Source organism: Rhinolophus ferrumequinum, chromosome 13 (genome assembly GCF_004115265.2).
Source record: "Rhinolophus ferrumequinum isolate MPI-CBG mRhiFer1 chromosome 13, mRhiFer1_v1.p, whole genome shotgun sequence".
Lineage (NCBI taxonomy): Eukaryota > Metazoa > Chordata > Mammalia > Chiroptera > Rhinolophidae > Rhinolophus > Rhinolophus ferrumequinum.
This window is the reverse complement of record NC_046296.1, coordinates 22,939,463-22,957,528: the sequence shown is the minus strand read 5'-3', so window position 1 is coordinate 22,957,528 and position 18,066 is coordinate 22,939,463. Positions and strand designations below refer to the sequence as shown.

Below are 18,066 nucleotides of genomic sequence, written 5' to 3'. Positions count from 1 at the left end.
TTACAGCACCACTGATTATATTCCTTATGCTGTACTTTACATCGTATGACTAGATATAGATATGGATATAGATACGTATAGATACAGATATAGTTATAGTTGACGTTCGGTATTATTTTATATTAGTTTCGGGTGTACAGCGCAGTGGTTAGGCATTTGTATAATCTGTGAAGTGATCCCCCTGTAAGTCCAGTACCATCTGATACCCTACATAGTTTTTACAGCATTATTGATTATATTCCCCATACTGTATTTCACATCCCCATGACTATTTTGAGACTATCAATTTGTGCTTCCTTATCCTTCCCATCTAGTAACCATCAGTTTGTTCTCTGCACCTATGAGTCTGTTTCTGTTTGCTCATTTATTCTGTTCTTTAGATTCCACATATAAGTGAGATCATGCGTTATTTGTCTTTCTCCGTCTGACTTATTTCACTTAGCATAATATCCTCTAGGTCCATCCATATTGTTGCCAATGGTAAAATTTCATTTTTTTTTCTTATGGCAGAGTAATACTCCATTGTATAAATGTACTACAGTTTCTTAATTCAGTTGTCTATTGATGGACATTTTGGTTGTTTTCGTATTTATTTGACTATTGTGAATAGCGCTGCAGTAAACATAGGGGCACATAGATTTTTTGAATTAATGTTTTGGATATCTTTGGTTAAATACCCAGGAGTGGAATTGCTGGATCATAAGGTAGTTCTATTTTGAATTTTTTGAGGAACCTCCATACCGTTTTCTAAAGTGGCTGCACCAATTTGCAATCTCACCAACAGTGGATGAGGGTTCCCTTTTGTCCACATTCTCACCATTTGTTGTCTGTTGCTTTATAGACGACAGCCATTCTGACAGAAGTGAGGTGGTATCTTATTGTGGTTTTAATCTGCATTTCTCTGATGATTAGTGATGCTGAGCATTCTTTTCATATGTCTGTTGACCATCTGTATGTCCTTTTTGGAAAAATGTCTATTCAGATCTTCTGTCCATTTTTAAATTGGATTGTTTGTTTTTTTGGTGTGGAGTTGTATGAGTTTTTATAAACCTTGGATATTAACCCCTTATCAGATGTATCGTTGGCAAATTTCTTCCATTCAGTAGGATGTCTTTTTGTTTTGTTGATGGTTAAAAATCCCAGTTTGTTTTTAAAATGTATTTATTTGTTGGTTATATAAATTATATGTCACTGTTCACAAGAATTGTTTTCTGGGTAATCAAAATGTACCATTTTTAATCAAATGAATTTTATCACACTGTGAAAAGAGTGCATGAAATAGGGACAAATTGATCAGTGCTTGATTTTGGCCTAGAGCATTATGTCTGTACTTGGAATCTTATATTTAGTCATTTAGTGTGATTTAATAGCTAAACCAGTATGGCAAATCTGAGTAATAAAAGATTAAAAATTAAAACTCATATTCAGAATGACTTTATAGTCTATAAAACTAATATCTGTATTTTGTGTAATTTTTAGAGGAAGAAGAGAAAAATAGAAAGTATTCTCCTGAAGAAATTCAGAGAAAAAGACAAGAAGCACTAGTTCGAAGAATGGCCAAAGCACAGGCATCATCTGTAAAGGCAGCTCCCACTTAACTTGGATTTTTTAAGTGAAATATTAGTTGGAAGGCTTAACAAAGACAGTTGATAACTATCTATGATAGAAAATACTGTTTCTTGATTTCTCCGTGAGAAATTTAACAGTTATAAAGCATGGACTTCTACTTTATTTAATAAATCAGTGTTGGCAGTGGTCAGTGAAACCTTTCCTTGGATATGTATGTGAAAGTAATTGCATGTAAGTTTAGGAAATTCAGGAGAGCTAACAATTATGTGGTAAAATTAAATAGAGAAAACTTGTTGTATTTTTTTAGATACTGTGATTGCGGAGGATCATCAAAAAATAGGTTACTTCATTTTTTTTATTACAATACGTCTTTTCCTAATACAAAGCTTCAACATTCTAAGTTTATAGAGACTATTTTTTTAAATAGTTTTTACTTTCGGTTACTGTTCCTTAAGGTCTATACATTTCTAAATTTGAATTAATACTTTCATATTTTTAGGAGCGTGGTTGGTAGGAAATAAAGGATTTCATTTGTTTTGGTAAGGAAATCACTGTCTTCAATTCCTAGTCTGAAGTAGATTTGAATTTTAAAATGTGATGTATTTTGGAAACTTTACACCATTTTTAGGGAAAATGCTGATTTAAGAAGTTTAAAAGAAAGTGGATTAGCTGTACAAGAAATGTAGCATCATTAACATTTAGAACTGTCAGAAGCTTTAGATATCATCTGATCCAGCTTCTTTATTGTGTAGGTGAGAATTGAATACTGTTTTTCTGAAAGTCACAAGGCAAGTTAAAGCTGTATTGGGATTAGAATGATTTCTTTCATTCTAATGGATACCTAGACAATCGTACCATTTCCTTCTGAGTATTAGTACATAAAATAACTTGTTTGTTGTGGTATTCATTATAGTACAAAACTTAAGAAAAAAGTAACTAAAAGTACATTAAGGGCTGTTTAAATATGATATTCATTGTTTCTTGTATTAAAGAATTAATCATTCCAACATATAAAAACGAGTCTTTCTCTTTTCTGTTTTCTTGTAATTGTGTAATTTTCCCTTGATTAATTTACTTTCTTTACTAATTTGTTTTTCTCTAGTACTCTTTTTTTCTTTTTTTCTTTTTCCTGTTTGGAATTTGCTAAGCCAGAAGTAAAATCCAAGCAGAGAACCTAATGGCATTAAGGGTGCTTTATTCATCCCAAATGCCTCTAGGAGACCTGAGGAAAGTCATAGATGTGAAATACCTATTAGGTCGATCACTATTCAGGTGTCTTAGAGCTATGATAATATCAAAATAATTAAATGCATTTTAAGGTATTGCTATGTAGAGATATATCATTTTGAAAATTTGTTTTCATATGTACAGTAGAGTAACACATTCTAGGTAACTTTTATTATTTGTCTAAGCCAATATAATAAAGAACCTAAATAAATACAGTCATGCTCCACTTAACAACGGGATACATTCTGGAGAAATGTGTCATTAAGTGATTTTTGTCATTGTGTGAACATCATAGAATGTAATTAACACAGACATAGATGGTATAGCCTACTCCAACCTAATCTATATGGTATCGCCTATTGCTCTGTAGGGAGGAAAAATAATTTTCCTCTTACCCTTCTGGGTTCTTGGCTGAGATATCTCTGTAAATAAATACAGGTTAACAGGAGAAAAACAAACACATTACATAACACGTGTACCTCCTGTATATGTAGGAGAGACCCCAGGAAACTGAGTAACTTACCAAAATGGTTGAAGCCACCATCTTAAATACCATCTTCAGCTGAAGACAAAAAAAGGTTGGGGGTAGAAGAGTCAATTATGGGAAGCTATGGTATTTCTGCATTAATAAGAGTTTCTGGAGATCAGGTTATCCCCTTCTTCCTGGTACAGGAAGGGAGACACCCTTACAAAATGGAGATTTCCCTTACAAGTGTGTCTTTTAAAAGGGGTCAATTTTACTTGGTTTTCAGTGCTTCCCCATGTCTGCTGTTTCTTAAAATTAGCCTAAAAGAATCCTTATGCCAAAGAGACATATTTTGGGGTGACAAATTCTGTTCCCCTGCAGCTCCTGGGCTGCTAACCTATACATCATGTTACTGTACTGAACAGTGTCGGCAGTTGTAACACAATGGTAAGCATTTGTGTGAAGTGTTGCACTCCAACATTAAGATGGCTGTAGGGTAGTAAGAGCACTAAGCTATAGGAATTTTTCAGCTCCTTTATAATCTTACGGGGCCACCATCATACAGGTGAAATAAAGAACTGAGAATCTGTCTTTTTTAAAAAGTGTTTCACTGTGTTCTTCCTACGCTTTGGATATTTCCACCTTTGCTTAAGTTCTTCCCTGCCTACCACTTGTTTCCTCTCGAGTGCCTTTAGCTTAATTTTACACAAACAATTCCAGAGAATTGAAGGGGATAGACTGTTTTCCAACTCATTCTATGAGGTGAACATTATCCAGATACTAAATCCTGAAAAAGACATTCAAAGAAAACTAAAGGCCAATATCCCTTATGAACAAAATGGAAAAATTCTAAACAAAATTTTAGCAGAGCAAATCCAACATTATATAAGAAGAATGGTGCACAATGACCAATGACATTTATCCCAAGAATGCAGGGTTGATTTTTAACATTTGAAAGTCAATGAAATTCACTATAAAATCAACTCTAAAAGAAAAGTCATATGATTAATAGATTGGAAGGAAAGTTCCTCAACCTGATTTAAAGACATAATACAAAAAAAAGGTAACATGATAATGGTGAAACTGTTTTCTCCTTAAGACTGGGAAAAAGACATAGTTGTCTGCTCTCACCATGTCTATTCAATATTGTACTGGAGGTTCAATAAGGCAAGAATAAAATGAAAGTCGTCCTGATAGAAAAGAAAATATACAGCTTTATTTGCAGACAACATGATCATCTATTGAGAAAATGTAATCTATAAAATAATAGTACTAGAATAAGTTTACCAAAGTTATAGGATACAACATCCATATACAAAAGTAAATTACATTTCTATATACTAGCAACAAATGAAATTTAAAAATACTACTTACAAATGCTTTTAAAAATACAAAGTACTCAGGGATAAATCTAACAAGATGTGGAAGACCTGTACACTGAAAACTAAAACATTGCTGAAAGACTTAAATGGAGAGAGATACCATGATCATAATTCAGAAAACAATATTGTTAAGATAAGTTATCCCCAAATCTATAGATTCAACACAATCCCAATTATATCAAGTCAGTTTTTTTATAGAAATGGATAAACTAATTTTAAAATTCATATGGAAATGTAAAGGGCCTAAAACACTAATATTGCCTGATTTCAAGACTGGTAAATAAAGCTATAGAAATCAAGACTGGTAGTGGAATATAGATAGGTAAATAGATCAGTGAAACAATATGCAATTTATAAATAGATTGACACACAAAAGGACAATTGAATTTTGACAGTTACAAAGGCAACTCAGAGAAAATCTTTTCAATAAATTTTTTTGTACAGTTGAACACCATACGCAAAAAAAGTCTGTACCCCATGCTATACAAAAATTTAAAAATGTTATCATAGACCTAAATACAAAACTTAAACTGTAAACCTATGAGAAAATAGAAGAAACTGACTTTGCATTACCCAAAGTTGCTTTAAATGTGACACCAAAAGCACAATCCATAAAAGAACAAATTGACGAATAGGAATTCATCAAAAGACATTGTTAAGATATTTAGTGAGGGTGCCAAGACACTCCAATGGGGGAATAGCTTTTACCACAAATGGTGCTAGGACAACTGAATATTGACATGTAAAAGAATTAAGTTGAATTCCTAGCTCACACCATATAAAAAATTACAAAAAATGGATTGTCAGCCTAAATATAAGAGCTAAACTCATAAAACTCCTTGGAAGAAAACAGGAGTAAATCTTTAGGCAAGCTTCTTAGATACGACAAAAGTCAGGACAAAAAATGAATTTTACTGAAATTAAAAACTTGTGCTTCAAAGGATACCATCAAAAAAGGAAGAAAAGGAAAAAAAAACACACAAGTAGAAAAGTCTTTGCAAATGACATATTCACTAAGGATTAGCCTCCAGAAAGTATAAATAACTCTCAAAACTCAACTTTAGGACATAAAACAACCCAATAAGAAAAGGGAGAGAGCAAAAGATTTGAACAGCCAGTTCATCAAAAGATATATAGATGGCATATAAGCACATGAAAAGTTTATCATCATTAGTCATTAGGGAAATGAAAATTAAAACTACAATGAGATCACTACACATATTAGAATGACTCAAATTAACGAGACTATGTCAAGTATTGGTAACATTTGGAGGGACTGGAACTCTTCATATGCTGCTGATAGCAATATAAAATGGTAAAGAAACATTTAGAAAACAGTTTTATGATTTATATAAACTAGATAATGCAAACTAATGCTTTATGGCAGAAAGATCAGTGCCTGGGGATGAGAGAAGCAGGGAAGGATGGATGGGAGGGATTACAAATTAGAGAATTTTGTGGTGGGGGTGTGTGTGGGATATATTTACTATTTGATTTTGGTGATGTTTTCATGGCTGTATACATCAAAACTTACACAATTGTACACTTTATGTGCAATTTATGGTAGGTCAAATATACCTCAAAACCTTATTAAAAATAAAGGTAGTTGTATTTGAACACTCACATTCATAACAGCATTGTTCATAATAGCTAAAACACGGAAGCAACCAGACATCCATTGATCGCTGAATAGGGAAGCAGAATGTGTTATGTACAGAGAGGGCCAAAAAAAATGTCTACACATTCTACGAAAGGAAAAAAACTATTAAAATTACGCTGATGGTAACCACTATGAGCACCTCTTGTATTTGCAGAAGTCAAATGTGACTTGTATTCATCTTTTGTTATTGGTATATAGAGTATTACAATTTTAATACAATTTTTTCCTTAAAATGTATATACAAATTTTTGGTACCCTCTGTACATAATGGAATATTATTTAACCTCAAAAAAGGAAGGACATTCAGACATATGCTACAACATGAATGAACCTCGAGGATATTATGCTAAATTAAACCGGGCAGTCACAAAAAGACATACTATATGATTCCACTTATGTGAACTACTTAAAATAGTCAAAATCATAGAGACAGAAAACAGAACAGTGGTTGCCAAGATGTAGGGGGAAAGAGGGAATGGGGAGTACTGTTTAATGGGTTTAGAGTTGCAGTTTACAAGATGGAAAGAATCCCGGAGGTGGATGGTGGTTGTGAAGAGAAAGCCGCTATTTTGAGTTGCTGCTATTTCAAGTTGTCGCTATTTCATGTAGGCATGGTCTTAGGACAACCCTGCTCACACCCAAAGTCTGGACATCTAGATAAGACCTGAGCTTAAGATTCCTACCACAAGTTCCCATGTTGTTTTTGGGGGTGTTATTTTGGGGGGCACACCTTTTTTAAAATTTTTTTTGAGGAACAGTGTGTTTTTCCAGGACCCATCAGTCATTGTCCTTTAATCTAGTTGTGGAGGGCGCAGCTCAGCTCCAAATCCAGTTGCCATTTTCAATCTTAGTTGCAGGGGGGCGCAGCTCACTGGCCCATGTGGGAATTGAACCTGCAACCCTGTTGTTAAGAGTTCGTGCTCTAACCAACTGAGACATCCGGCCACCCTAGGGGGCAGACCTTTTAAAATAACCATTTAAAGAGTTGAGCCCACAAAAAGTTAGTGACCTCTGCCCCAACCACCTTATAGTAATCCGTGCTTGCTACTCTACTCTCTATCCTGTTGGCTTGACCTGAGATGGAGAACTGCCCTTCTCCCTGCCCACTGTGTCCTGGCCTCCCCCTACCTCCTTCATATCTGGGATCTGTAAGTAATCTTGTGACTTGACTTCTTCTGTGTGAGTATACTGAAACTGCACCTTCAATCAAAACTACTCTGGGCTTTTCACTTTCCCAATGTGGGAGCTCAGATGCTGAGGAAGCTACCTGCTGATCCCTTCCAGGTGCCTTGTGCCTCCTCATTCTGTAGGTCATAATCTGCCTATTACTGACTTAATATACCAGTTAGGAGCCCCCCCCAACACAGTGGTTATGGCTTCACAACATAATGACTGTATTTAATACCACTGAACTTATCACTTAAAATGGTTAAGTTGATAAATTTTGTTATGTGTAATTTACCACAAAAAAAATGAAATAAAATAAATGTAGAATCTGGAATCAACTGAATTTTTTCTGGTCTGTTATATTAAAATCAATTAGTCTATTTTGTACTTTGAATAGATCTTTTATACATGTGTAAAATATCATTTAATGGTCATTTGGAAAATATTGGTTCACTGAGTTACACGAATCTTTCCAAAGCTGGTACATCATTATATGATCAACTTTCTTAACTTTCTTAACTTTCTTGAGATTAGTATCACCACTAATCTCAAGAACTGTCTTCCATGCATTGAAAAGCTTTCAAGCTCATGGTAACTTATATAAGTTTTCCCAAATTCTAAGTTTTGCTTGAAAGTTTGAGTTTTTCCATTGATAAAAAGCAATGTTCGTTGTTTCCCTCCAAGTAACAGGCTAACTTTTTTCTTTTTTTGAGATAATGCATGACAAATACCTAAGTGTGAATACTTTAGGTATTTGTCACTCTTTGACATACTTTGTCACTCTTTCAAAGAAACGGTATTCCATGTAAAAAAGCAACTAATTAAACTCACACCATTAGTTGAGGCAATGTTACACGTTGATACGCAGCAGAAGGGCTTTTTGTGTACTTACATTTGATCTCACAAAATATTAAAAAGACCTATACTCAGGAGTTGAAATTTGATAAAATTAATGATTCTTATTGCTTTATCACAGGCATTAAGTGAAATGTCTTTTTGTTTTGTTTTGTTTTTTTAAACTGCAAGTGTGTGGCAGTGATGAATGCCATGACTACTAGTACACATTGTTGCTACTCACTTGGTTTGTACTACAGCGCTAGTAGTTCTGCCCACCATTGCTAGTGAACCGCTAGTTTCACGCGGTGAAAAAGGAAATAATGTCTTAGTACTATTATGAAAACAATGTTGACTTCACAGACTCTCTGAACAGGTCTCTTGAGGACGGTGGACACTGCACTTTGAGAACCATTGCTATGGAGTGTACTCTGAAACCATTAGAAGCAACAGGTCAGAATTACATTTGGCAATATAGGCATTAAGGGGTGTAGGAGGTGGGGAGGAGCAGATAAAGATCTCTTATATGATACTATAGGGGTACATTCAAAATATATGCACATAATCTGTTTTAAAAAGAACTGTTGAAGGATGTTACATCAAACACATTAAAATGATGATATGGGGTTGAGAAACTGTTTCTTTTCAACAAAGGCAATTGCTAGGTCAATTTTTATGTTTTTTAACATAGCAAGCCAATTCTAGATTTTTGCATTCCTGTCTAAGGAGTATTGAAATAATTGTAGTGGTTCCTAAATATTGATGAAAATCTGGCAATGGAAAAGAACACTCAAGAACAAAAAGTCAAGAAGAAGTACAAAATGAGTCATGGGAATATGAGTCAAAATGCAAAATTCTTACTGCATACTTATTTTCTTACACTTTTCTTGAGTACCAATAATGAAATCTAAAGATTTTTATTATTTTTGTTTGTTTTTTGTTACTGTTTTCAAATGTGTGAGAAACCTTTAAGCTCTATTCATTCTTTTTGAGTACAGCCCCTGAGTCTATTGCTCTATAGTACCCACCCAAACTTCCTTTCTGGGGAGAGCTTTGTCTAGTGCCAGCTTATCTGAACTGTCATTCTTTATCACCTAATGGGAATCTGAGTGGGAGAACTCAAGGATGTCTCTCCTTATTTGATACCATAGTGTATATTTGGGCCAAACTGTCCTGATCCATGGTGTGTGAAAGGTTAGTTCTTTTCCTCATTACTGTCTTCAGTCTGCATTTAGAGAAAAAGAACACTCGAGATCCTGGAGATTCCTAACAGCTAATATGAAGCTTTCAAAGAATATGCCCTTTATAGCTGTCTAATGATTGAATAAATCCTTACCTCTAATCCTTTCTTTAGTAAGGAGTCTTACTCCATAATTTTTTTCATCTATAGCTGGTTCCATTTTCTAATATATTTACATCTTTTTGACTTCCCTGAACCCTCTTGCAATGGTAAGTCTTTCCAGATGGAGCACCCAGGTGGAGCTAGCGTCAATCATACATATTTGTGTACTAAGTACAGAAGGCAGACTTAGTACATTGGCAAGAACAGGGTACATTTTAGTAACTGCTATTTGTCACATACTTTTGCTATGTGCTTTGCAAACTTAATGTCACTTTATTGTCACAACTGCCCAGTGACATTATTCTCCAGTCAGAGATGAGGAGATGGGCTCAGTTTTACTATCCTGAGCTATATTCAGTTTTAATACCAGTACAGGTTAACTCCAAATCTCATGCTCTTTCCACAGTAATTATTTTCTACTTCGTATATTCCACAGTCACTGTGATTATTCTTTTTAAATTCATTCATTATTTTGCTATGATTAGTTTACGGTATTGTACAGACCCTTTTCTTTTTTCAGTACAACGACTGCTATAATCAAAAGATGAGAATTCTAAACGTTTAGTGGAAAACATTTACTTCTTTGATATGAAGAATTTAGTAATATCTTCTAAATGCAAATAGAGACAACACTGTTTAAGTACCAAAGATATCCTGGGTCATTTATTATATCTCCAAGTCTGGGAGTACTCTTTGTAAGGCAGAGTGAAACAGATGCAGGCAACTTCGTGACGTTATTTAGTAACTTCAGATGTCTTTATGGTTTCGTGCAATTTCAACTGTGCAGTCTCCCAAAAGACATAGAAATAGAAAATGCTAAGGGAAATGAGCTTTAAAATAAGGGATGTTTTCATATGACAAGACATTTTAAGAATATTTTAAAATAAAATTTAGTCTTAAAAACACCAACTAATTACTCACCTGACTGCCTAGCATTGCAATTGTTTGTTTGTTTGAATTTTATCAAGTATTATTTAAAATAAAAGGACATTTTAACAAAGCTTTTCCTAAAATGTGTAATCCTTTGCTTAAGGAAAGCACCTACATTGTAAGTTCTCCTGGCGTAGCGATGTAAGTAAGATCAGGTAGCGGTGTAGGGAAAAAAAAAAAACCTTTCTAGATACTAAGCTTTGTTAAAATGTCTTAAAAGTGCTTGTCAGAAATTGTCGCATGATTGATAACACTGGAAAACCTAAGCATATTTTCCTATGAATAATCTCGAGCACAACTCTCTTTCAAGACTGGTATCTATCTGAAAATCTAGTAGCCTTTTTGAATAAATATCAACTGATCTAATATCACAAAAAATAAAAATAAAAAAATAAAAGGAAAGGAAAGGAAACAAGGGACTTAGTAAAATAGGTGAAATGCTTGAGTAAAGTATGAGGTTGAACAATTAAGTTTGCGAACTCATCCTAGAAAAAGTGCCTCACACTTCATTGCTGAATATCACTGCAGTCACCTTCGAAGTACTCCCCTTGGGAAGCTATGCACTGATACCAGAGCCTAGTCCACCCTTCAAAGCAATTTTGGAACTTTTTCTGGAATGTCTATCAGAGCTGTTGTCATATTATCCCTGATGTCCTAACTCACATCAAAATGTCTTCCCTTCATTATTTTCTTTATCTTCAGGTAAAGAAAGAAGTCATTGGGGGCCAGATCAGATGAGTAAGGAAAGTGTTCCAATACACTTATTTATTTACTGGCTAAAAACTCCCTCACAGACAGTGCGGTGTGAGCTGGTGTATTGTTGTGACACAAGAGCCATGAATTGTTGGCAAAAAGTTCAGGTCATCTAACTTTTTCATGCAGCATTTTCAGCACTTCCAAATAGTAAACTTGGTTAACTGTTTGTACAGTTGGTACAAATTCATAATGAATAATCCCTCTGATATCAAAAAAGGTTGGCAACATCGGTGCAACAAGTTCACGAACTTAATTGTCAGACAGTGTATATTACATTTACATTTTACTACTGTGCATTTTATAGCTTTAAGATATGAAACACACAAATCATTGTCTCTAGATCCTAATACACAGAGAGGGAAATTTAAGCCATGGGGACACGAGTGCTTTAAACTCCAGGGAAGAAAACTCCCCATCTCTAAGCTGTAATTATTGCCCAGACGATTGAAATGGCATTTCTAGAATTTGGCAAGGCTTACTCAAAAAGAGAACCACAGGTCTGAGACTGCTTTCTATACAGTCTCAGAACTTGTGAATATGTCCATTACTGATATGCTAGTTCAAATAATTCATCAAGCTTTAGATTTCAATTGACAATGATATTTTTCCACATGTGTGGTTGTACATTTAAAGACTATAAGATTTATATTAATAACCTACATCTTTTAGTTGGTTATACCTTTGCACTTTTTATGATGTTGAAAGTTTTATCAGTGATTTTAAAAACGACATATTTTTGACATGTAGGGGTTGAGGAAGTATAGCTTACTTTCATTTATAACAAAATATTTGCAGAGGAAAAGATTACCAGGTAGAGGCACTTAACTAGTTATTTGAATACTTCTAAATATTTTAACAGCAAAGATAGAGATGATAGATAGATAGATGATTGATAGATAGGTAGATAGATAAAATTATTAATTGATGGTTTAATGTCTTAATTTTCTTTTTGTGAATTGTCAACTACCGGTATACATAAAACAAAATCTGGTTTGTTATTATTTCTGCTTTCATTACAGACTTACTCTCTTTTCTTAGGCATACCCTTAATATTTTCCTGCCTTAGAATTCTAATATGCACAAATGGAATTATATTTTTTATCCCCTTAATTAGCACTTTCCTTTGTACCACACATTTCAGGGTCATTTTAAAAAAAAATAGCTTATTGTTAACACTTATTAGGCGCTGGCCTAAGCATTTTACATGCATTATTTCATTTAATTCAATACTCCTGTGAATAGGGTATCACCCCATTTGGTAGATTGGAAAATACATAAACATAAACATAAGGAAACATAAAGGGGTTAACTTATTCAAGATTACATAGCTAATAAATGATACAGCCAGAATTCAAACCAATCTGGCACAAATACTCTCCTAACGATTACTCTATTATTTACCATGGAAATGGGATATCTACATCTTATAGATGAAGACATTGAGACTCAAATGAGGTTAAGTGACACAATCAAGGCTATAAGGCTAGAACCAGTACGAGAACCCAGACATTCCCAATCTCATCTGACTTAATTTTGCACTAGGTCATGCTGTAGATTTGACCTTTTCTGTGTAGAGTTAGGAAATTTAAAAATTGCTTATATATCTATAAGGTTCTTGAATTTTTACCTGCTAAAAAGTCTATTTTTAAATATATTTGATTAAAATATGTAATAAATAATATAAATTAATATCAACTAATATTTATAGTACATAATGGATGACTGTCATTTATAGGAATGGTTTGGATCACTTTTGTTAAAATAATGTAACTTTTGTGTACACATATATTCCCACAAAAGACTGATTATAAGTCTGTGCTTTATGTTAGAAATAATCTTACAATTTATTGCCATGATTTGAGGTAGTACTAACCTATAAGCTTTGTTGTACAGGATTATAGGTTTTTGCCAGTAGATAATTTTCATTGACTAAAGTACCCATATCACTTAAATTAATATGTATAAAAAAGAACTTAAGAATTTCAAAGCTTAACATTTTTAGTTGTTTACTCAGCTACAAAGAAGTTATACAGACATTGCTAATCATTTAAAATACATTCTAAATTAAATTATGACTTGTTTCATTATTGCTTAATTTATTACTATTTGCTTGTGCCCTCATTTTCAATTCTATGCTGATGTTACAATTCTTGATGTGAGCAGAGTAGTAATTGATTTATTTCAATGTAATATAATTCTTTATACAAATTCAGTCCATTTCAATATGTAGATTTTGAATTATCTTGCAGTGGAGGCTTTTCATTTTATTCTTGTAGCTCTCAACTACTCCAATATGTTATCAAATACGGCTTCTTAAAAAAATGAGTAAATAAAAAATCTTTTTGTTGTCAAGATACTTGTAGCAGGGTATGGTTGCTGTTAAAAAAATTTTTATGTGTGTTTTTGTAATTGATTTGTTATATATAATCTTGTTTGAGTTGTATACGTTGTCTTAATACCACGTATAATTAGTCCCTTAATATTTTTCTCATGAAATATCTAGGAAACATATGTGAAAGTTAAAGTTCTAAACATTTAACAGTCAACTTTAAAAGGTTTTGTTTCCAAACTTTAAAATTATGTAAACCCACTAATATTAGCAGATTTGTTATTCAGTTTTTTACTCAATTTTGTAAAATATGGGTCAAATATATTGAAATATTCAAATAACTGCACAAACACTACTGTATAAGAATGGAAATGCTAACAAAACAACTGCAGGCTTTCATGAGGTGCATAAGTGTAATTCTAATGTGTGGCATGCAAAAAGAGATACAAGGACTATTGATGTGTGGTATTTAAAATTTTAGGTTGAACACTACACATATATCCTGCAAAGAGGTTTATTTCCAAAATAGTTAAAAATAGTTTTATCAAACATTTTACCCTATTATTAGATTTTTTAAAAACTGTAATCCATGTTTTAGGTATAGCTTGATCCAAGTGCTCAAATGATACCTTGGGGTCCATCTTCCTCTCTCTCTGTCTCTTTGTCCCTGTCCGTTGGCTTCATCTTCAGCCATGCTCACTCCACACAGTGAGAAAAAATGGGTCCTACCATTTTAAAAATGGGAATGCTTTTACATGGTTTTTAATATCAACCTCTACATGGAAACAGGCCCCTCTCTCTCCTAGTTTCCGTCTCAGTCACTGAACAAGAGCTCTTATTTTCCCTGCTTGCTCACATGCAAACTTTGGGGTAGGGAAGTAGCCCTTCACTGACAACTCTACCAGAATCTTGTGACACACAAGAGAGGCAGTTTCCAAAAGGAAGAAGTGTGGGGCAGAGGAAAAAGTAACATTTTTATTTTCTTGAGTCGGACCTTGTCCCCACCATCAAAAAAAAAAAAAAAAAAAGAAAGAAAGAAAAGAAAAGATAATCATTATTCTAGACTTACTTTGTTTTCAGAGATAGCAAGAAAAAACATAGTTCCTTTCAACACCAGGCAACTATATAAATTGCCTCTTTTTAAACTGTTGGAAGTAGTCTTTATATTTGAGAGAAGACAGAATACTACTGATGAAAGGGGTGGATTACCTTAGGAAAGTATTATTGAAATCTCACATAACTCTCCTATTTTTGGTTCCAAGTTGAATATATTCCACATCAAAGTGAGCCAAATACTTTAAGCAAATTACGGGATAAAACATAGGAACAGTTTTATGTGTCTGGAAAAAAGCTCTAAAATTGATGAATTAAGCCTAAAATAACAACAAATAATCAATTCAAATGGTGTCATGTGACAGTCAGAAAATATATAAATGTGCCCAGAAACTTCCCAGTGAAGGTTTCTATACAGAACATCAACATTTCAACTGCCATGTCAACTTTGGTTATCCATCTATATTTTCATTTGTCTGATGCTGGGCTCTTGACCAAGCTCCTGCTTCTGCACCGTGTCTGGAACTATATAAATGCATGAGTCACACACAGTATTACTTGGTGAACCAAGTTGAAAAGTCAGTCTAAAAACTTAACCACAGAAATCTTGGGTTTGAAACATATCCATCACTTAGTTAAAAGATTACTTGGGAAACTAAGTATTGTCCTACTTTTCTTCTTTAGGCAATCATGTTAAAGAGGGAACATGTGAGCAAGAATCTCCAAAGACCTACAGATAAAATTTACCCAGTATTGAAAATATTTCTCTAAGTAGTTAAACATTATCTAATATTAGGATCTTATATTAGAATTATTTATTAAGTGATTTAAAATATAAACTTTTAATTACTCTAGAGAGTACAAAACTGCCTAATTAACCCATGTAATCATGAGAGATAGTAAAAGTTGTTACTTCAAGTCCATAATTTTTAGGTGTGGGTTGTACTTGTAAAACCTAGAGAAACATCTAAAAATAGAAACAGTGAAACTAAGAAGCCAATAGCAAAGATAGTTTAACATCATGAAAATATTCAATTAATTCACATGAAGGCCGATAAAAAAAAAAAAAGCAGATGACACAAATAGAGCACAATTAGCAAGATGTTTTCTTACTTGCTTTATGGAAGCCACCTCTTCCTCCCATTCTCTACCTAAAGTAAAACAGTTTGTGTATTCTGTCTCTCCTTAGCAGAACTTGTCATTTTTTTCAAAATTCAGTTCAGTAGGGTGCCTCATAACCTCAGCTTTCTGATAGGTTAAAGAAAAATGTTTTGTTTATTCATTCGTTTATTTTTTTTTTTATGTTTTTTAGATTATCCAGCTGTATCTCATTTTTAGGATCGGGGAAACTTTCTCTTGTGACTTCCTACATACATGATGAAGAGAAGTGGAATTCTTCGTCAATAGCTTCTGTCTTTGGAATAGTGTACCCAAGTTATTCGGCATACAAATTCATAACTATTGTATTTTCATTTAAAATTTTACCATCTGGTTTTATAAAGTAAACTCTGTCTCATTTAGTGATTTGGAGCCTGAATTCACTCTGGCCTGAAATTAAGATGGTTACCCTCTCTTTTTTTGACTTGTATATGCCTGGTAAATTTTGCTTATCCTTCTATTTTCCCTTGTGAGTCACTTTGCTTCAGGTATGTCTTCCTTATACAGTATGGAGTTAGGTTTCAATTTCTCTTAATGGATGAGTTAATTTATTGATAGTTATTATGTTGATAAATATATTTGGTCTTAGTTGTCGTTTTGTGTTTTGCTTTTTGTTTTTTACACGTGTTAAAATACATCAAATTTAGCTTTCTCCTCTCCTATATGTATGTGCATGTTTACTCGTTTCTTCTGCTAATTGGGAAGTTTATATTTTTGTTCTAATAAATACCTTTATAACAAGAACATCATACGTGTATAATGTCTTAAACCCCTATTTCCCCATTTCTTTAAACATACCTAAGTTGCTTAATAGCAATGATACATTAACTATATTTTCTTTTTCCTTCTCCATTCCTTCTCCTTTATCATTTTATTTTTGTTGATGACATTATCTTTCATGTTCTTAGCCTCTATATATGTAATTATATCTCTACTAATGGTTTGTTAGCTTTTAGTGATGTGCTTTGATCAACAGCTATTAAATATGAGGGAACTGGAAAACTTACAGCACTTCTTATTTTCTTTCTCCCTGCCCTATTCATTTTTTGTTGGTATTATTTCTGTACTTCTGGCAATGTGACATTTATATTCTTTAGTAACTCTAATCCTACATTTTTTAAAAAAACTTTTCGATGTTAGTAGAAACAACAGTCAACATCGTCTTTTCTATAGCTTTTCTTATTCTAGTAGATTACTTAGAGAAGACCCATTCATTCTTACAGTTTTAGTATTAGACTGGTGCAAAAGTATTTGCAGTTTTTGCAATTATTTTCAACCTTTTAAATCGTCATTACTTTTGCACCAACCTAATATTTCCTGAGTTCTTGTGTATTGCTTTGTGTTGAATTTTTTAAATTTTTTATACTTTTGATTAATTAAATACTTCTATTTATATCCAGATTCAATTGCTGCTGAAATGTTTTCTTAAATGTAGGTGATTAATACAAATTAATAATAATAAATTAATTAAGGTATATATCCAAAAATAACTTCACACAAAATTATAAAAAATACTATTCTCGAGTCTTCCCAGACCTCCAGTAAGACCAACTCTTCAAAGGTGTCACTGAAGACTAGTAAAGGGTGTGGTATCTTTTGAAGTGAAGCCAGGTGGGGCTCAGGACTGAGCTGCAATACCATGGAGCCTGGGCCATCCTGTGGAGTGGTAGGACAGGTGGTTCAGCTGTTTCTTCAGCCAAGGAGAAAGGAGCCCCTCCAGCCTTCAGTCTGCAGCCAGACAACTCAGTTCCTCCCAATATGCTCCTGGTACGTTGTGAGCTTCTATCCCATTGCTAGAGCTCAGAGCCAGTGATTCCGTTGGTGGGGATCTTGTGAAGACGTAGCCAGGTGGGGCTCAGGACTGAACTGCAATATCGTGAAGCCTGGGCGGTCCTATTGAGTGGCACGACACAAGGTTCAGCAGTTTTTTCAGCTTAGGAATCTTGTGAAGTCAAATCCAGGTGGGACTCACTACTGACCTGCAATATCGTGTAGATTGGGCAGTCCTATGGTGTGGCACAACACAAGATTCAACTGTTTTTTCAACGTAGGTGCAGGCCAGAGGACATGGCTCTGTCTGTAAGTCAAGGTATCTGAGACCTATCATTGAAAGACCGAACATGAAGTCAAGGTCTCTAACATCCAGAGACCTAGCATTCCAGCCTTGTTTGTTATTAAAAGTGAAAGGGGATG

At 33.8% G+C, this 18,066-nt stretch overlaps 1 protein-coding gene across 2 annotated transcripts in view; it reads left to right on the top strand.

Annotated features, from left to right (window-relative positions):
• Window positions 1-16,648, top strand: part of ETAA1 (ETAA1 activator of ATR kinase) — a 28,984-nt gene extending 12,336 nt beyond the window's left edge. The window contains exon 6 of one of the 2 annotated variants that reach the window (XM_033124199.1): window positions 16,028-16,648. In XM_033124199.1, coding sequence (XP_032980090.1) covers window positions 16,028-16,053 — 26 coding nt within the window. In that variant the 3' untranslated portion in view covers window positions 16,054-16,648. Of the gene's footprint in view, window positions 1-1,479; window positions 2,519-16,027 lie in introns of those variants that run through there. The other variant, XM_033124198.1, reaches the window with a different exon arrangement.
• The last annotated feature ends 1,418 nt before the right edge of the window (window positions 16,649-18,066 follow it).